General features: G+C 37.2%; 2 protein-coding genes across 2 annotated transcripts in view; both read right to left on the bottom strand.

Annotated features, from left to right (window-relative positions):
* The window catches only part of med13b (mediator complex subunit 13b), a 49931-nt gene extending 47206 nt beyond the window's left edge, over window positions 1–2725 (bottom strand). The window contains exon 1 of the mRNA XM_079822628.1: window positions 2027–2725. Coding sequence (XP_079678754.1) covers window positions 2027–2095 — 69 coding nt within the window. The 5' untranslated portion in view covers window positions 2096–2725. The remainder of the gene's footprint in view (window positions 1–2026) is intronic.
* A 5459-nt stretch (window positions 2726–8184) lies between these two features.
* Window positions 8185–21155, bottom strand: part of exoc3l2b (exocyst complex component 3-like 2b) — a 60871-nt gene continuing 47900 nt past the window's right edge. The window contains 6 exon segments of the mRNA XM_079824024.1: window positions 8185–11394; window positions 13927–14048; window positions 17513–17668; window positions 17977–18099; window positions 18574–18709; window positions 20417–20586. Of these exon segments, the coding sequence (XP_079680150.1) occupies window positions 11115–11394; window positions 13927–14048; window positions 17513–17668; window positions 17977–18099; window positions 18574–18709; window positions 20417–20586 (987 nt within the window). The 3' untranslated portion in view covers window positions 8185–11114.

Genomic DNA, 21155 nt, shown 5'->3' on the forward strand with positions numbered 1-21155 from the left:
TTTTTAAGTGAGCCGATCTCACAGAAATATAAATATTAATAAATGTTATAAAAAATATCAAAATGGTGCTTAAAGATTAAAATCGGCTTGAAACGTAAATTGTGCTCATCTTTTCATCTCTGCTGTGATGTAAATCTGAGTTAAACAGCTTCTAGTACAAGAAAAAACATGTAGGACAGGACTTTGATTTTGAACTGATTGGATCTATGGATAATTATTTGCTAATTGCTGTGATATGTAAGTGACAGGTTGCTGGGAGGGAGGGATTGTCCCGCCCTTGAAAAAGACATGATGTGTGCAGAGATAAATCCTTTATAATAAACAATGCAAAGCATAAAACATCGGAATTGTCCATTTCGATTTCATGGTTGGTGACTAAGCTTAGCAACTAGCAGATGTGTCACACTGATGAAATACATAAACTGAAACCAATAGTAATTTTATTGAGAAAGCATAATGGATGGGAAATGCAGACACATTTATAGTATAAGCCCCAAAAAAATTGAGCTGTCATTTTAAATCTACATAATCTGCATTAAAGGTCAAATCATACAAATTCAACAGTCTGACCTGGATTAGTGTAATGTAATATATAAAATATATATATATACATATATATATATATATATATATATATATATACACACACACACACACATATATGAGCTTTTGATAAAAGGAGGAAGTGAAATAGGGCCTGACAGACAGGAAACTTGTCATGAATACTCGTCTCAGTGTTTACAGATCACTCTACAACCACAAATTGAGGAAACTAAGTAGGTGTATATAAGAAAATTGTCTTATATTACACATAGAAAGTGCAACAAGCTATACCAGTACTTATCCAAGCAGATAATTAGACTTGCTTGTAACAGACAGACAAAGCTAAAATGTTTTTTATAACCTGTCCTTTCTTGACAAAGTTCACACGTATTGTCTAAATATCAGGAAGACGTGAAACATTACCTCAACTTTTTTTATACTGATAGACAGCACCGTTCTCGCTTAGTGTATTAATAACAGCACATCAAGACATTTTTATATTACAAAATGCTCAATTGTTATGCTTATATATGCAAATGTGCACATATTTCCAGGACAAAACACCTAAACCTTGAATAAAGCCAATTTTGCTGACATATTGGATCTCTCTTTTTAATCACTTAAAATACTGTCACTAGCTAGAAACGAAAAGAAACAAGTTGAATGACATAAATACTAGATGTGCACAAATAAAAGTTCCCATGTGAAAATGTATATGTTTTACATTTTAGAATTATTGATGCAATCATGATTTAAAACATGTGACAGAATAAAATCCTTAAAATCTATTAAGATTCTCTCTTTATGGTGCAAAGGTTTTTACAGAAGTCTCTTTTATCACTCCATAAATTAGAAAATAATGTCAACAGCCAGAAAAAAAAGATAATTTTTTAGGAATACAATGATACCAGGTGAATGATACATAAACCCCTCTGTAAATACCTTCATAATATACATAGGAATAAAACTGGAAAGTTTGGTGTGCAACAATGTATTGAAGTGGCCATTTCGGATCCATTTGGGAAAACAATATGTATTGTAATACACGTGTAATATATAAAGATAAACCAAATAAAAAAAATTGCAATGTGTATTTTTTTGTATGTTTACTTTACACTAGGCAGAAAAGAGAGATGCCATGGAATCAAAATAGTCCAAAATCTCAAAATTGGCCGCTGGTTTTGCATTGTTTATGTTGTTGAACACTCTCCGTGAAGCTATTGTAACTTCATAACAACAACTTGCAGCTTGTTCCAGCCAGTTAGGCGAGCAAGTGTTTACCAGCGTTAGCAAACACGACCTAAATAGCACAACAAAGCCGTAACTAACGCGTTCACACAACACAACACAACCCTGCATGTCTAATATATATTTATAAAGCGGCGGCAGGAGCGGTTTAGTTCGTATTAAGATCAACAGGCCTCAATTTGATTGACTGGCCGGCTAAAAATGGCTTCTGGCCCTCAGTCAGTTGATCTCTTACCAGACAGAATAGATTGGAGTGGCAGTCCTCCAGGCTCGCCCCGTTGGGTACAAAACAAGAACTCATCATCAAAGCGCTGTCCGGCGAGCCATCCTCTCTTTCAGATCCCAGGAACAGATAATGCGATGGCTTTTGGACCGGGTCTCCGTCTCTTGGACACAATCAGCAGGACGGGTTCGCGTCCAGCGAGCTAATTAGCTTAGCTCTGCTATTACTCCGCTAGAGGTTACTCACTTACCAGAAAAAAATCGCGCTAAAAACTTCCTGCGCGTATTTACCATGATCCACGATGGGATATTGTTCTCCCCCGAGATTTGTTACATCAAATAATATGTAATTACAGAAGTCCGAGGGGGTAGGGAGGCGAATTCAGCCCTCCCCCTTTAGCTTAGCATAGCATCAGGCTAGCTGGGGTTAGCCTGGCTAAGCGAGGCAGCAACAAACAGTTCAAGCCAGAAGAGTTCAGCTTTAAATGTCTCTAAAAAACACTCTTTCCTTCCCAAGTCTTCGCCGGACTGCCGTCAACGGCTATTCACGGAGAAGCCGACGATGGAAGTAAAACGTTCTGGTTTAAAAAGTACAGTTAAAAGAGGCTGTGCTGTGCTCAGCTGTGTCTCACTGGTTTGTTTGAATACATTGGTCGCATCCTTTAATGGCGGCCACAGGGACACAACTCTACTACACTCTCCAGTCTACTCTACTCTCGGCTCCGATTGGCAGCGCTGCGACTCAATAGAGGAAAGAGTCGATCCTGGATTCCAGAAAGGAGTCGACTCACCGACAGTGCTGTCAACTCCTTTTAGGGCTTTTAGAATCTTTTAGATGCCACTACGGGCCCCCCAAAAATATGATCATCCTCATGCTAGGGACCACCATTATTAAAATGTTAAAGGCATCATTATAGTTTCTGGTATAAAGAATCAATTTATAGCATACTGTGTAAACTATCTGTTATTATTACAAATGATTTTTTTTTAGATTGTGATTATTTTAGAAAATTATTTTATGTTTAATTTCCATTAAGATACATTAGCTATATTTTCTACTCATTATTGTACAATGGAGAGAGAAAAAAAACGGTAGCCTAAAAATGCGCTTCATGTGGTAACATCTAAATGAATCGATTTTAATCAAATAAAGCGTTACTGAATCAACCTAAATATATTAGGTTACTCCAACAAAACTACATTTAAGGGTAAAATCAGGTAGAAATAGCTTTTTTTTTTAATGAAACATTTGCAGGTTAAATGTTATTGACTTATTTAAATGTATTATTTATTTATTTAGATACATTTTTTAAATCAGATTTTGTATTATATATTAAATTGCACATTATATTACACTGTTTTTCTCTTAACTATTCCATAGCACTTCCTCGTGGCCCCTGGGTCGAAATAATCTTTACAGTAATATTTAATGTGTGACGTTGCAGTATTTCTACTATAAAAAGTACATTAACAGTAAAAATATATATTTTTTGGCCCCCTTCCAATCAAAGCTAATAATCATAATCATGATATTACCATATATATCACAATGATATTTGAATGATACAATCATAATAGCTAGCCTGACATCATTATTTATTAGATTTCGGATAAGATTAAATATTAAGTAATGTTCCTTAATGGGAAACATGTTTTATTAAATCTATATCTTTCTGTTTGTTTAAAACAAATAATTTCAAGAAATAATTAGAAAAAAATAGAAATAATTGTTTAATTCAATCTATATCTATTTGATTGAATAAAGCAAATCATTTCTAATACATATTATTTCTTAAATGAGAATTTTTGTTTAGATTAAAAATAGAATTTAAATTAATTGACTTTTCAACAAGAAAAAATATACTTTGTGCCAAGTTTTATAAAATAGTTTTCATAGACATAGAAAATACTGTTTAGGGCAAGTTATTTATTTTGAATTGGCTCAAGTTATAAAATATAGATGTGAACCATTACCCTAATTTTTTTTTTTTTTTGCCAATAAGGGTTTTTAAAATGTGTAATATGTCATATACGCCATGTGTCTGAATGACAATAATAACTCATGGTAAATAACTTTTTATGTTAAAAATGAAGTCTTATATACAAGATCATAATGAAAAATAATTTGTTAAAGAGCATCTGACAGAATAAAACCCTTCCAATAGTGTCATGTTGTATTTCATTGTGTTTACAGCATGGTGTGTATACTTGAAGCAGACTATATCTGATTCAGTCAGTCTGGTCTCACTTGTTAAACCGGCTTGTCATTTACCTCTACATATTTTATTGGTGAGCCGTTCATTTTGAGCTTGGAAACTAATTATGTGAATCATTAATGAGAGAAACTGGGCAGGGACATAATGACACTGACATCAAAATAACAGCAACTATGGCTGAATATATGGATGAATGGAAATACAAGGGGAATGTGCCCGAAGTATTATGGCATCTGGATGAAAATGGCTTGGCTTTGGTGAATATGACTTGCTACATCAAGTCATCACTATTACTTTATCATATACGAGTGCTGGAAAGAAATGAAGCAGCAATTTTAATCTTACGACTTCTTGAAAAAAAGTTTGATGAATACATGTATATATAACATACATTATTACATGAGTCTTGCTCAAACGTTTACACACTCCATGCAGAATCTGTGAAAATGTGAATGATTTTAACAAAATCATTTCTAAATAATTTCTTTAATTTAGTAGGCTACTGTCCTGAATAAGATATTTCACATAAATATATGTTTACATCACAAGAAAAAAAAGCTGAATTTATCAAAATGAACCCGTTCAAAAGTTTACACTTAATACTGTGTGTCGTTCCCTGGATTTTTGCTTTTCCCTGAATGTTTTTGTGTTCTGTGATGGTTGTTCTTGAGTCTCTTGTTTGTCTTGAGCAGTTAAACTGCCTAACGTTCTTCAGAAAAACCCTCCAGGTCCTGCAAATTCTTCAGTTTTCCAGCATATTTTGCATAATTGAACCCTTTCCAACAGGGACTGTATGATTTTGAGATCCATCTTTTCACATGGAGGACGATTGAGAGACTCAAACACAGCTATTAAAAAAAGGTTGAAAACATTCACTGATGCTCCAGAAGGAAACACCATGCATTAAGAGCCGGGGGTGAAAACTTTTTAACAGGATGAAGATGTCCACATGTTTCTTTTTTTTCTTTTTTTTCCATTTAGTTCTACCCTAAGCAACAGAAGATATTTACATGTTTCCTGGAAGACAAATTAAGTACAATTTACCTTGATCTTCAAATTCATAAAGTTTTCTCCACCAGCTCTTAATGCGTCATGTTTTCTTCTGGAGCATCAGTGAATGTTTGAAGCTTTTTTTAATAGTTGTGTTTGAGTCTCTCAATTGTCCTCAGTGTGAAAAGATGGATCTCAAAACCATACAATCCCTGCTGGAAAGAGTTCAAATTCGCAAAATATGCTGGAAATCTGAAAGATTTGCAGGACCTGGACGGTTTTTCTGTAGAATGTTGGGCAGTTGAACTGCTCAGGACAAACAAGAGACTCAAGAACAACCATCACAAAACACAAAAACAGCCGTGGATCATCCAGGGAACGACACACCGTATGAAGAATCAATGTAAACATTTGAACGGGGTCATTTTTTTAAATAAATTCAGCTATTTTTTTGGACTATATATGTAAGCATCTTTTATGTAAGAAAGCAAACAAATAAAAAAACATGATCCCTCTTATTTTGTTCTAATTGGGCTGTGTAAACCTTTGAGCAAGACTATGTCAATTAGACATTTATGCTATTACTGGAAAATTGGGGCTTTCCTCACATCATGTCAGCGGGATGAGACTGTAAAAGAGTGAATTGTTGTTTCAGACACACATTTGTCATTGTTGTTATTTAATGACTTCATGCTTCATGCAAATCTGAAATAAAATCAGATGTTTTTATTTACTCGTTCAAAAGAGTTCGAAATGTTTTAATACTATTCAATTTCAGTAGTTCTGACTGGCAGTTGACACGTTTTTATTAATATTAACATTATAATGAATGATATTATTAAATCACTTAACCTTTACACATAACGATAAGTGCTTCCATTTTGCTTAAATGTGAAGCATCATTAAAGTGTTTTCTTCTTTTATAGAGTGTATTATCACACCCATTATGCGTTCATTAAGTTGACCCATCCCCTGCTGTGTATTTGATATGCATGCTAAGGGGCTCTTTTGTGTTTAATCAGCAAGACATTGAATCCCTCTTTCATCATATATCAGTGGGTTTTTGTTTGTTTGTTTGTTTGAGAAGCGCGCCATCTAGTGTACAACGAGATGCAAATATACGTCATTTTATACACATTTTTTTTAAAACGCATTATTTACGCCCACATACGGATATATAATCACGTATCACGCCACAAATCACATCACAAACAAATATGGCAATGTATAAATCACTACATGCTTAGAGACATTTTTATAAATAGCCTATTATAAGAGAAAATATTTGTATTGCTATGTTTATTTTCATCTGTAATCCATGTTGTATTTATAGTCCCCCCCCCCCCCCCCCTTCATTGTTATTATTTAATTTATGTGTTTTTATTGTATAGTGTTATTAATGCTTTGGCAATGTACAGGTTTCTTTCACCATGCCAACAAAGCTGTTTGAAAAACTGAATCTGAGGGAGAGAGAGAGAGAGAGAGAGAGAGAGAGAGAGAGAGAGAGAGAGAGAGAGAGAGAGAGAGCGTCAGACCACTTCATATCCTTGCGGTGAAAAATCCAAACCATTAAAATTGAAAACTTAAAGGGAAAGTTCACCTCCCAAAAAATTTATTCTGTCATAATTTTCTCGCCCTCGAGTTATTCCAAACCTGTATGACTTTCTTTGTTCTGCTGAACACAAAATAGTACATTTTAAAGAATGTCATGTAAATCAAAGAGATCAACTGTTTAGTTCCCCATATTCTTCAAAATATCTTCTTTTGTGTTCAGCAGAAGACAGAAACTCATACAGGTTTGGAACAACTCGAGGGTGAGTAAATGATGACAAAATTGTCATTTTTGGGTGAACTACCCCTTTAAGTTTAATTTATGAACATTTAAGTTCAATTTTAGCCTTAAATAAATGTACATTTTTGGTCAAATGAAAGAGGTGCCAAACTGACCACCAGCAGCAGTGATAATAGCCTACATTCAGTGAAGCGACGAAAACGAGTGGAAATTCTGCGCATGCGTACTGCCAATTTTAATAATACTGACAGTAGGCATATTTTCTCCATATGAGATGGTCAGTCTACTTCAGAGGACGACATAGCAGACATACTCGACAGAAGCCCATATGGGAGAGCTGTTACCATATCACTAATGGCATTTTAATCCATGACATTGGTCTAGGCTATATGAATTATAGCAGATTATTGTATGCTGTTTATGGGTTTAAGTGGATTAACAATCGTTAATCGCTTGTCGTTTTGGCCAAGCAACGGTTTATCACCAACATTCACATTTTTTCTGTCATTTTCCCTCATGAATTATTTTGACCAGCAGTTGCTTTGTTTACATTTTTACTTTAGCGGATACGCGTAATGTGCTGCTTAATGGCGGTTCCCATGCATGGCTTTGTAGAAAAATACAGAAAATTATTTTCGAAAATAAAGCTAATTGGAGAAAAACGTGTTGGCCATTGTAGTGCTTCATGTTGTTTAAAAAAGTGCCGATAAAACTAAAATAATTCAAATAAAGAGGAAAGGCACACCATTCTCCAAAATATGACTGATCACTGTACTCTTCACTGTTATAAAAAATATTTAGTGTCTATAGCTATTGCGCATGCGTCTTTGCTTTGGCTAGAGCTCAGCACCAAGGACAGCGGCGGCCGAAGACACGCGCAGGCCAGAGGATGATGTGTGAGGGTCGATGTGACGTCAAAGCAAGCGAATCACAGGAACACACACACACACACACACACACACACACACACACACACACACACACACACACACACACACACACACACACACACACACACACACACACACACACACACACACACACACACACACACACACACACACACACACACACACACACACACACACACAGTGTTCACAGTGTATGTAGTCAGTAGATAATGTGACTCATAGTACTGTACTAAAAAAAGAACAATGGCTGAAATATCTGATCCTGCGTCATTTATTATGTGATTTAATATATGTACACTGTAAAATAATTTTTCTTCCTATAACCAAAATATCAGTTTACAAGTCTTTCATATGTAGCAACATGTAGAGTACCCTAAAATGAACTGAAATGTTGAATATTTCTTTCCCCATGGTGCCCACACAGCAACATATACAGACTCATCAAACATTAGCTAAAAAGACACGTTGGATGAAAAATAATATTTTTTAGAAGACAAACTGGTAAATGTAGACTCCATAAAAGTTTTTTTTTTTTTTTAGGTAAACAAACCCTAATTCTTTCTAAAGTGTGTTTGTGTTCGGGTTGGTTTTGTTCAGTATTGATTATAGTGGAATGAAATTACTGGTGCAATAAATAAGTCGTGCAATACATAAATAGTCCCTCTTGATTTCTTTCACAGGCAAATTTGAATAATCTCATACAAAATACAGTTATCTTTCATGACTAGATAACAGATGATTGGATCACTAAATTATCCACTTAAATATGATAAAAACAATTGAAAGATTAAAGATAACTGCAATTGCATAGTACCTTAAAATCAGTCTTCAGTCATGTGCAACTAAAATAAAAAATACAATTTCATCCCTATCAATTACAGTCACAATAGTCAAAATGATAACTGGTATGATTAAGAAAACATAAATCCCAAAAAACCAAGCAGTGTTTTCATCAGTAGTTTTGATATTTTTTTTTTTACAATAAACACTCTCGTGACCCCTGCAATTTACAATTCTAAAAGACATTTCTTAGAGATGGTTGCACTATATATTCAAACGATAACATATATATCAATTCCAGGAAAAATATATATAGTGGCCCAAAAAGTATTTGGACATTTTCAGATACACAAAATGTATGAATTTCATTGTATAAGAATAATAACTCTTTTCTTGACAGTTATGAAATGGCTTTGAACCAACTAGTCCGCAGGTGATTCATTTGTTAAATTCCATGCGAACACGTTACACTAACAAAAAATTTCATAATTTAGTTTTTGTCTTAATTTTGAACAGTATATCTATTATGGATCCTTTAAAATTTCATAATGTTTTGCTTGAAAAGTGTGCTTTTGTAATCTTTTCCCGCCAGCGTTTTTCAAATAAAAAGTTGCCAGCCACCGCCAGAGTTTTTGGTCATGTTCACATAAATGTCATGGCCCCCAGAATATTTTGTTGTATGAATATCAAGCAATGTATCAAAAGAAAGAACAGAGCCTCTGCTTTTAAACAAAACATAAAAAAACTGTTTTACTCTAGCTTCATGCATTCTTTTTTTATCAACACTTGAAAGTTTACTAAGGCCGTTTTGATTTATATGCTGTTTATTGTTGACGATTGCATTATTTTTCATATGCATATGATTACATATGAGGGGTTGCCAGGTCTGTGCAACAAAAGTTGCCCAAATGGCCAGCCAAAGTAGCCCAAAACATCCCAATGTGATTTCTCCACTGGGCTGCCAAATTCTTCATTGAATTTGTACGTCTGAGGGGTGTTTTGGGGGTGTTAGAACCATAGATATGTATACGTAGATGCCTCATTCGACCGCTCCAGGCACGTCGATGTGCCGCCATTTTAGAACTCAACGAAAAAACAACTGCGCAGCCTCTGTAAAAAAACCATAAGACATAACCTTTCACATGCGAGAATGTTCTGGTTTGTGTTTTTATAGCTAGATAACGCATTCTTCATGTATTGTGTTAGTTGAGCTATTATAACGTTTGCATCTGGACAATAACACGTAACATTTGTTTGTTAATAACAGGCTTCACGGTTCTGCAATTTCAGACACAGTATTCAAGGACCGGAAAGTATGAAAACAAACATTGGTCTTTGAAAGTACTTAAATTCAACTAAATTTAAGAGTAGTTAAAGAAGAGAAACCAACATATTTTTAAGCTTTCAAATAATACCTAGTTTATGATTATTAAACATGGTGTGAAATTAATAAATAGGCTACATTAATGTTTATTAAACATTACTAATTTATTGCTATTTTTTACAATGTATTTATTTTGATGGCTGATTGGTTGATGGTTTATGATTTTTTTCCAATTAACTTGTTTATAATGAGTTCTCTGATGATCAATAATATTAATGATGTTAAGATGATGTGAAGATCTTTAACCAATATTTTTAGCATGCAGAATTATCTACCATTTAGGACTAAATCCTATAAAATCCTCTGCTTCAGTCTATTTCAGATATAGGTATTCATACATGCATGCGTATAACTGCAGTTGCAGATGCACAGGCAACTTTTGAATGTTCATAAATAATAATGCGCATTCACGACCAAATTAGACCATTCGAAAATTGCTAATGAGAAATCTACGTATACATATCTATGGTTGGAACGCAAAAATTGTATGTATGTGGGTGGAAATCAACACGCACATTTTTTTTTAGTGGGAAAACTACGGACTTGGCAACACTCGCTTGTTTCTGCTTCTTCTTTGTCTGTGTTTTGATCTGGAGATGCGCAATAGCGCTCCTACCTTATAACAGCAATAACGCAGAAAGTCGTAAAAACTCGTCAAACGTTTTCCCATAAAAGATGAGATAACTCGTCAATAGCGGGGAAAGGGTTCATAATAAATGCCACTTGGTTTGATATGTTGTTATATAATGCAAAGACATTCATACATTTTTAAGTGTGGCTAAAGTGCCAAAATATTTTGGTGCCACTGCATTTCACACAAGCCTTTGCAATGTTAGTTGTGCAAAAACAGTTGTAGTGATTCCAACTGTAGTGTCATTTTCTCAGAGATCCTGCAATCATGAGCATCTGTAAGATCCTTATGGCACGACAATGGCACATGCAAACATTTTAGAAACAAATGCTGTGCTGTCGGCATTGTTCCAGTGCTGTGTGAGTGCTGGGCGACTCGAGCATCCATTTCAGATGGATTACAGCATATCATCCTGGCTTTCCCTGGCTGGAGTCCGTCTGCGCCGGAACCGCATGCTGGAGAAGAGGGACGAGGCGGTGAGGGCGACGCGGCTCAGGCCTACGTTTAGACAGTGTACTTCTGACGTCACTGGCACCTCGGCGAAGAGAGCCCTGTCACGGGACACCCGCATGACGCTGTCGCTGTTCTCAATGTCTTTCACTATATTCAAGATCTCCTGTCTCTCTGTTTGTCGGGTCATCCCACGGATATTGAGTATGGCAGAGACGTGCTTCCTCCTGCAAAATACAAGAAATATTTATTCACTCATTAAGTCGGTTTGGGAGAGCCATGCTACTTAAACTTAGAGTCAGAAATTATAGTCTCAGAAGAATAATAACTATTACTCCTTCTACAGCTTTAAAGCTAGAACCACCAAACTCGACTCAGACCTTCAGACTGTTCCAGCTCACGTTGCTATCTCTTTTCTAACTGATCCGTCTTACAGTTTTCCTAAAAATGATGATTAAAACTCGGAAAAATCCCATAGGTGACCAGTGTTGGGGAAAGTTACTTTGAAAAGTAATGCTTTACAATATTGCGTTACTCCCTTAAAAAGTAACTAATTGAGTTACTTAGTTACTTTTTAAGAAAAGTAATGCGTTACGTAACTTTTGCGTTACTTTTTCTCACCTGGGCTGGGCTTGTTTTTGTTTATAACAAAAAGGTTATATTTTTGTGCAACGGTAAAGACCTCCTCATACCAAAATTGAAATAATAAGACCCAGGCTGAGGTAAAAATGAAAATTCACGCATGAACAGTAGAGGGCGCAGCTCTGCTGTGCTGCCATTCTGGATAATGGTAGAATAGGATGCAGGAGAAAAAAGTTTTACCAATAAAAACAAAAAATCGAGTAATTTTCATCATCAGCAGCAAGACATTGGTAAATTAAATATAAAGGTTGATTATGCATAAAAATAGTTGTTTTATTTAACATTTAATTATTGGAGGTTTGCATAGTACTCTGATTTTGCATCTGACTGATTTTAATCATTTTGAGGAGGACAGAATCTTTATTGTGCAAGTGAGATAAATAAATGCTCACATTTAGTCTGGAACTACAATAACCATCATGTTTACACACAAAGCCTCTGCACTTATTTTTATCAACATGGGGGCCGGAGAGCTGTCAGTCAAATTAATGTGAAAAGTAACTTGCATTACTTTTTTGCAAAAGTAACTCAGATATTTTGTTGTAAATTTGAAAAGTAATGCGTTACTTTACTAGTTACTTGGAAAAATTACTATTATTACGTAACTCAAGTTACTTGTAATGTGTTACCCCCAACACTGTAGGTGACAATGGCACATGCAAAGTTTGGTGTCAATGTGCCAAAGCATTGCAGAGATACAGCCTCAGAGCTGTTTTGGCATCATGCCTCAACGTTGTTGCAGTGTTATACGTAAACACTTTTGTCTATCGACACAAAATCCGTAACTTTTTGTCGGCATGGCTAAAGATGATACTATTTGATTTTGGTGAAAATCAGACAAGCGGTCTTGAAGGAGTTCGAAAAAGTAGGTTTTGAAATAAAATCAAAATGGCAGACAGGAAGTTCAGCCAAATATGGCAAAATTGGTATCTGAGTTTTCATGACCCATAGAATCTATTCATTATTTCATAATAATAGTTTAATTTAATCAAAAGTCATGGTTGTCATAACACACACCAAGGTTGGTCAGAATACGCCAAAACATTGCAGACATTTAGCCTCGCATTCATTTTGCGCGTTATTCGAGAACGGTGTGACAAATCGACATGAATTCCATAACTTTTTGTTGGCATGGGCTGAAGATGGAGCAAAGGCCTAGGAAGAGTTGGAAAAAGTGGGCCTTTCGGAAAATTCTAAATGGTGCGATCGAATCATCTTGAGCCAAGGAATAAGAGGATCTAGCCTTTGCGGTTCAAAAGTTATTAGCACAAATGGAAGTGAATATATAATATTTGGAGCAATTGAGTTAGAGGCTTCAAATTTGCTATGGTGATAGTTCGGACTGTCCTCTATCTGTGTGTCAAATTTCATAACTTTCCCACAAGCGGTTCAATGGGCTGCCATAGATTCCCAGAGCGGCAGAATAATAATAAGAACGCCAACGGATACATGGCCCCTAAATATAATGTAATGGGAATTACATTACCTGTAAATTCTTTATAATAGGCTATACTTTCTGTAGAATTGCTTTAAAAAAACATGGGTGCAAAAAATCCTCATTTAACCTTCCCAGAGTTGGCTCCTGTTCATTTAAAGTTTTCCTAGATCATAAAATGTGCGAGGATACGGATGATATATGGGAGAGATTCCAAGTGTTCATCAGTTTAAAACCCAAAGGTGTTGCTAATGCTAAACAATGGAGGCCACAGCACATCTAGGTCATGTATCTGAAGTTTCAAGCTTTATTTAGCACACATTCCACAAAAGAGAGCTTCCTCTGGATTCGGCAGAACTCTTGATTAGGCAACTGCCCTCTCTAGGTTAAACCATGGAGCTGTAGGTCAGGCCCTGGCAGGATGCCTGTGTTTTTGCTTTGTCTTTGTGAGGACCCAGAGCTGGACAACTGTACACCTTTCATGCGAATCTAGGATAGCCAGTCTCCCATAAAAACCAGGAAACCGCAAAGGTCTTGTTTGCTTTTACAAGCCCCTCTTTCGCTGTCAAACTGAATGACCATGTTTGTCAGATGACCTGAGCTCTCTGCTTTTTGACCTCGATCATATCAGGGGCTAGTAGGTGTCCCGGCGTAGCGGCACGCTGCCCCTCAAGACACTCACCGTATGTCAGGGAATTCCCGTACCAGCAAGCCAACTTCCATTTGGATGGAGGGAATGTCCTCCAAGAGAATGATCTCCGATAGGTGAGGGATAGCACTGTCGAGCCATGAGGCGGAGGATTCCTGGATGGGGACAAACAATCAAGATAACATCAGATCCGTCAAAATCAGATGGACGTTCAATTAGATGACTGCCTGGTACTCAAAATAAGGCTAAGTACAATGACTTCTGACAGACAGCCAAAGATCACAGGGCCCAAACAACTCCGACGTACAATCAGAAAAGGCTATTTTTACCATGGTGTCTGGAAAAACAAAAACCTAGGGGATTAAGAATAGGAGCACATGTTATTCCGATTGAGGGTAAATATCTGTGTGCCCATTACACCAAGGCAGTTCTTCCTGACTCTCAGTTTGACCTTAAAGGCAAGTCATGACTTCAAAGGCCCAGGCCTGGACGTTCTTCCATAAACAAGGGCATCCTGTTGTCCAGCGAGGTGACAAACGGATGTTTTAACTGGAGCAAGGGGCGGACGCTGCACAGGGGAAAGGAGCGTTTTGGGTGGGTCATAGAGATGCCCTTTGGAGCCAAGGGCCTGTTTGGCCATCTGCCTCTCCCGAAATGCCCATTCTTCAAAACGTCTCTTTTGTTTGAAAGTTGTCGGCTGTAGATGATTTTGTGTGCGATTAAAAGATACTTAGCAACTAGATAAAAACAGGACATGACTTTTTGCCAAGTGTGATGAATCTGGGAATTTCAGAAAATGTTTCATGTTTAAAAGTAATACGTATCAAATAAAATGATTAAAGTGCCCCTATTATGTTTTTTCAAATATTTCCTTTCATGCAGTGTGTAATATCGCTGTCTGTGAATGTAAACGTTCTGCAAAGTTGTAAAGTCGAAAGTGCACGGTAAATAAAGTTATTGTCTCCCAAAAGAAAGAATTGACTCTGAACCACCTTAAAGAGTCGATTTTTGTTAGAATCTCACTGCGTTACGGTTCTACCTCACTAGAAATGATATTTGGATAATACCCGCCTATGTTGTACGTTGTCTGCCCTCAAACGGCATTTTACTCTGACGACTGCTTCTCAAATCTCGGGGATCAACACGAAACGCTTGCTCTTGAAAGATGGGACAGTACCAGTTTATTTGGACCAGCTTGCTCCTCAGAATCACAACCTGTAAGTATGAATAATTATTAATGTTTATGATTTTTACCGGGTGTTCGAAATATGTAGTTTTGTGTTTTATATTGTGTAGGTTTCTGGCTATCTCGCATTATTACTTTCTTACTGAAATATTTCTGCTCATCAGCTGTGGGCCACTATTACCTAATACTGTGTCTAAATGCAGATTGTCTGGCGTTCTTACTACTTTGAGTAAAGATAAAGGATGGAGCAAGATTCTACAAACATTTGTGAAAGAATGGGTCGCTCTTAGTGAATTCAAGCGTGGTATCGTGATAGGTCGCCACCTGTGCAATAAGTCCATTCGTGAAATTTCCTCACTACTAAATATTCCACGGTCAACTGTTAGTGGTATTATAACAAAGTGGAAGCGATTGGGAACAACAGCAACTCCCTGTAACTCCCAGCAACTGTAAAATCACAGAGTGGGGTCAGCGCATGCTGAGGTGAACAGTGCGTAGAAGTCGCCAACTTTCTGCAGAGTCAATAGCTACAGACCTCCAAACTTCACGTGTCCTTCAGATTAGCTCAAGAACAGTGTAGAGAGCTTCATGGAATGGGTTTCCATGGCTGAGCAGCTCATCCAAGCCGTACATCACCAAGAGCAATGCAAAGCGTGGGATGCAGTGGGGTAAAGCACGCCGCCACTGGACTCTAGAGTAGAGGTCTTCACGGAGCCCCCGAGACCCGTGGGCCGGGTCCTAATCTATTACTTCGGGTCCCGGGTGTGTTTAACATTTGTGTGTAATACCCTAGTCAATCCGGACTCAGAGAACACCTGCCCGTGATCAGAGTCAGTCAGCACTGCTTGTGTGTTTTTTGTAACTTGCAACTTGTAAAATTAGGATAAGAAAAGTGTGAGCCGGGAAATAAGGTTTAAAAGAAAGAAAGAAGAAAAACACGAGCGATCTCTCTCTCGTGGCTCGCTCTCTCTCTCTCGCTCGCGCTCTCTCTCTCTCTCAGCCGTTGCAAGCGCACGGTAATAATGGATACCTTCATGAGGGATGTGCGAAAAAAGCGAAAAAACAACGAATATAAAGAAGTTAAACCCACGGGCACCTCTTCTGTCTGGGCATCCTTCATGCATATTGTGGACAAACATGAGAAAGAGTAAGTGCTGTCAAGTGTATTAGCCTACGTGTGACGCACTGTTGAAGTTTGATTTGACCTTATATTTAAATTATATATTTCAAATCAGCAACACAATCTCAGGTGAACTGTCACATAAATGTTTTCTATGATGTTCAAATTGCGTAAAAAAGCTAATATTTCAGGTTGCTCCAGCTAACGCGCATGTGCGGTCTCAAGCGCGTCATGTTTCTATGGCAACCCGAGCTTCCGCTGTGACTGACTTTAATAATAATATGAATGAACCCTTTTGGTGGAAGTTTTGGTGGTCAGGCTCGGCTCACAGAGATGAGAGCAAATAAATAATGCTGATGTCAGCGGCCACCGAACGAGCAATCGTTATTATAGTTCAAAAAGGCAAACAGTCAAAGTTATTATGCGAGTTAACTAGAGTCGAAATGCAAATCTGCAAAGACGCATTTGTCATCCGTCACCGTGACATAAAGTGGACTTTTAAAGCTGAAATGATGAGTGAATTAAGCATGCTTGGAATAACAAGAGAGGAATAATATGGATGTAACTTTTTGGCAATGATGTAATGCATCACAATCAAGTAACGTTACAAGGAAGGGAGACGACGGCTATAGGTAAGACAGAAAGTTATATTTTTCGTAACTTGTTAATTGACTTGTTAATATCAGTTTATTATGGAATATGTGACAATCGGGTCCAGTCAGGTCTGTGTCTTCGCGCCGGGTTCGGTTCCAGCTTTAAAATAATAGACGGGTCCAGGTCGGTTCCGGGTACTACATTTTTGGCATTTCTTGGATCTGCACGGGTCCGGGCTATTATTTGAAATAATAGACGGGTCCGGGTCGGTTCCGTTTAGCACATTACGGGTCTCTTCAGGTTCGGGTACTAATTTTTGGACCCGTGAAGACCTCTACTCTAGAGCAGTGGAGACGTGTTCTCTGGAGTGACGAATCACGCTTCTCTGTCTGTCTTGTGCCTAGTGTAAAGTTTGGTGGAGGGGGGATTATGGTGTGGGGGTTGTTTTTCAGGGGTTGGGCATGGCCCCTTAGTTCCAGTGAAAGGAACTCTTAATGCTTCAGCATACCAAGACATTTTGGACAATTTCATGCTCCCAATTTTGTGGGAGCAGTTTGGGGATGGCCCCAAATCTTCCTGCTCCAAAATGACTTTGCACCAGTGCACAAAGCAAGGTCCATGAAGACATTGATGAGCGAGTTTGGTGTGGAGGAACTTGACTGGCCTGCACAGAGTCCTGACCTCAACCCGATAGAACACCTTCCAGATAAGGGACTCACCAACTCTTTGAAGAGAGCTTTTAGGTGCTTTCCTTCATCCCGAAGGCGGCCTGCCATTCTCTTCCTCATTTTAAGTGATGTGCAGATGATTCTGCCCCTCATGATGGCCCGCACATATTCAGTCATCACGCGCCGGTGCACCTCCACCACCAGGACCTTAGAGGACAAAGTCATAAATAAAACAACATGAATATACATAAAATAAATGGGGTCTTTTTTTCAACCTGAAGGGGATAATTTTGGGATAATAACCAGCTGACTGTACATTATCCACCCTATTTTATGGCTACGCAAATAAATACATAATTAGACATACATTTTTTTAGCTGAAATTATTTTATTATGTAAAAAGAAAAAGTTGAGAGAGCTTTATGCCGCAATTTTGTGGAGAAAACTGACTTTAAAAAGTGGCTTACAAAGCAGTAAAAACACATTTATCTGGCATTATTGACATTTTAGTTTACCTCGTAAGGTGGATTGTCCATCCTGCGAAACTTCTTGAAGTGTTCCTTTATGAGCGCCTCAATTTGCTCAAAAGGCTCAGTGTTGCTCAGCCATTTCCGTTTAATCAGCTTATCAAAGTAGGGCTACGTGAGATGAGACAGAAAGCACTGGATTAGAAATGACATACTCAGTACACACTGGAATGCACTATATTTGCCTTCATCAGGACGTGGGGGCTTTCGTCCAGAGAGTACAGCTAACTTCCTGTTAGAGCACCATCTTGGTAAAAAAGGATGCAGCAAAACTATGTGGCCCATGAGAGCTGGTAATGCCAGTCTGTACAGCAAACACTGAATACTGTTCGGCGTCAGGCCAAAAACATCTAATTCACTAGTGTTTTTCACATAGTGCTGCTATTTTAGTGTCTCAGAGACAGAGTAGCCGTGCAAAACAACATCCTTGAGAACAACCCATAGGGGAAATGCTGATAAGATATTCTTTATATTCTTGGACAGAGGTACACGATGAAAATAAGGTATTTCCAGATATGTGCGTGTGTGCCTGCGCCACAAACATGTCTATGTGAGGAAGTGTGGGGTGATCTGTGGCAGCCTCACCCTGATATGTTCAAAAAGCCTGTCGTTCAGCACTCTCACAGTCAAGTTGACTATCCTGTCCAGGGCGGTGTTGGCTCTACGAATCGAGTCCTCGCTGGTCGAGGGGTCACACTGGCTGCAACGCTCCACAAAGCTCCTAAACACACCAATTTATATGAACTCATTACTGGATTACATAATCAGATTGCAAAAATTATGTACTTGTAATTAGATTATATTACGTTTGAAAGTATTTGCAATCACACTACACACTCTTAAAAATGCACACTCTTATGTTGTGTTTACCCTAAGGGGTTTTATCACTGCTCTCCCTGCAATAGTCACAATAGTCCCCAGCACGCTCTCTGTGTAGGTTGTCACATTGGTTATGTTGACAGAAGTTAGCCTATTTTCAGGCGCTGTGTAATATCATTGCACTCATGGTATGGCAGCAAATCGCCTTGATTATTAGGCAGGAATAATAGTATAGTTCATAGCCATATCGGTCTAGAAAATCGCAACTTTTAATTTTCTGTCGGTCTTAGTACACGGTTAAACTATACACATCACAACATGTAAATAGGAAAATGTTGGCGTTATTTAGTCACTTATTGAGCGGTAGGCTAGCTGGAGCCATTTACCTCCAGTCTTTGTGCTAAGCTAGGCTAGCGGTGGGTGCGTCAGACAGAGTTATGGCACACACAGAGATGAGAATGGTATGTATGGACTTCTCTAACTCTGGGGGATACGGCGAATAAACTAAAGTCCTAAAAAGTCTGCGTGTTCCTTTAATAGCTTTTAATTAAACTCATGAACCCCAGTCTGGGACACTCTGATGTAATGTGATATTTAACCCTCATCCCTCCCTCACACTTTGTAACAAATCCTTCCCTCGTTGGTCAAAATGACCCAAAGCCCTAAAATTATACTTAATTTTTTTTTGTCCAGAAAGCTTCATTTCATTTTGATAATATTTTTTCTATTTTATTTTTTTTTACCTTTAAATGACATTATATTTTTCAATAAATAATAATTTAAGCACATTCTTCCCATTCTTTCAACTTAAATTCAAAATATCTCACAATTTCATGCATGACCCTTTTAATTCATCGCTAAATATCTTGCATTTGGTGTCTTTGTCGACCTCTTGTGTAAAAATAATAATATAACATGATATTTCATGACTCTTGCGACTAGAGGGCCTTATAGCTCTATATGGAGCAAATGAGCTGTTCCACTGGGTCCTAAAGCCAGTTTGTCTTCAGTATGCATTCAGATACACATGTAGACATTATACAATAATTTTTTGTTAAAGTTTTAGCATTTTTAGTTTGAATTTTGAGCATTTTAGGTTTTTCTATGTGTAATGAAGGATTCCACACATTCGATTCATTCCTATGGGGGTCAAATTGACCTGTGAGGGAAGGATTTGTTACTTTTTTAAGTTTAAACCACAAACTCCTCGATTCCAGTCAATTTTTTGTGCATTCGTGGTTCAAGTGCAACAAAAGTCCTAGGGTTTTGAACCACTCCGATAAACACTACATTTGGGTCAAAATGACCCGAGGGAAGATGCACTTTATGTTGTTGAGAGCAAAAAATGGAATATATTTTCTTTCTCTTTGTATTTTCATATCAATATGGTACAAGATTATCCTTTTCAAGTAAAGTAATCTAAAAGTAATCAAAAAGTAGTCCGATTACATTGCCTTAAATGTAATGGATTACGTTACTAACAACCATTTTTTTAATGTAATTTGGAATTAGTAACTGACTACAATTTGTGAGTAATCAACCCAGCACTTGAAACACATTAAAACAAACAAAATATCATGTATAAATGAAGGATTTCGAGGGAGCCAACCTAAACGGTGGACAGCAGTTGACAAGGGCGATGGTTTTAGCGATATAACCGTCTTCGTTTTCTCCAAAGTTGCTCACTAGCATCTCATGGAACATCTCCACCTTTCTCTGAAAGCTTTGCATCAGAAACAAAGTATTTAAGGATGGCATGTGGTTATCATGACACATTTTCTATGGAAATTAACTAAATAAAAAAAGCATACATGTATTATAATTTTGGCTCCTAATTTGGAAGCCCATAGAGCCCAACTAACACTATATTAATATTTTTGAAAGAAGACCTTATGCTCACCAAGGCTGCATTTATTTGATCAAAATTACAGTAATATTGTTGAATATTATTGCAATTTAAAATTGTTTTTTCTATTATATATTTTAAAATGTCATTTATTCCTGTCAAATATGTCAAAGCTGAATTGTCAGCATCATTACTCCAGTCTTCAGTGTCACATGATCCTTCAGAAATCATTCTAATACGATGATTTTCTGCTCAAGAAACATGTATTATTAATATCAATGTTGAAAACAGTTATTCTTTGATGAATATAAAGTTCAAAAGAACATCAATTTTTTTTAAATCGAAATCTTTGGTAACTTTATAAATGTATTTACTGTCAATTTTTGATCAATTGAATGTATCCTTGCTGAATAAAAGTTTAAATTAAATAAATCTTACTGACTCCAAACATTTGAATGATAGTGTCACATTTCATGTATTATTTTCCCACCTGTAGAGGAAA

The sequence above is a fragment of the Gobio gobio genome (genome assembly GCF_949357685.1).
Source record: "Gobio gobio genome assembly, chromosome: 8".
In the NCBI taxonomy this organism is placed as follows: domain Eukaryota; kingdom Metazoa; phylum Chordata; class Actinopteri; order Cypriniformes; family Gobionidae; genus Gobio; species Gobio gobio.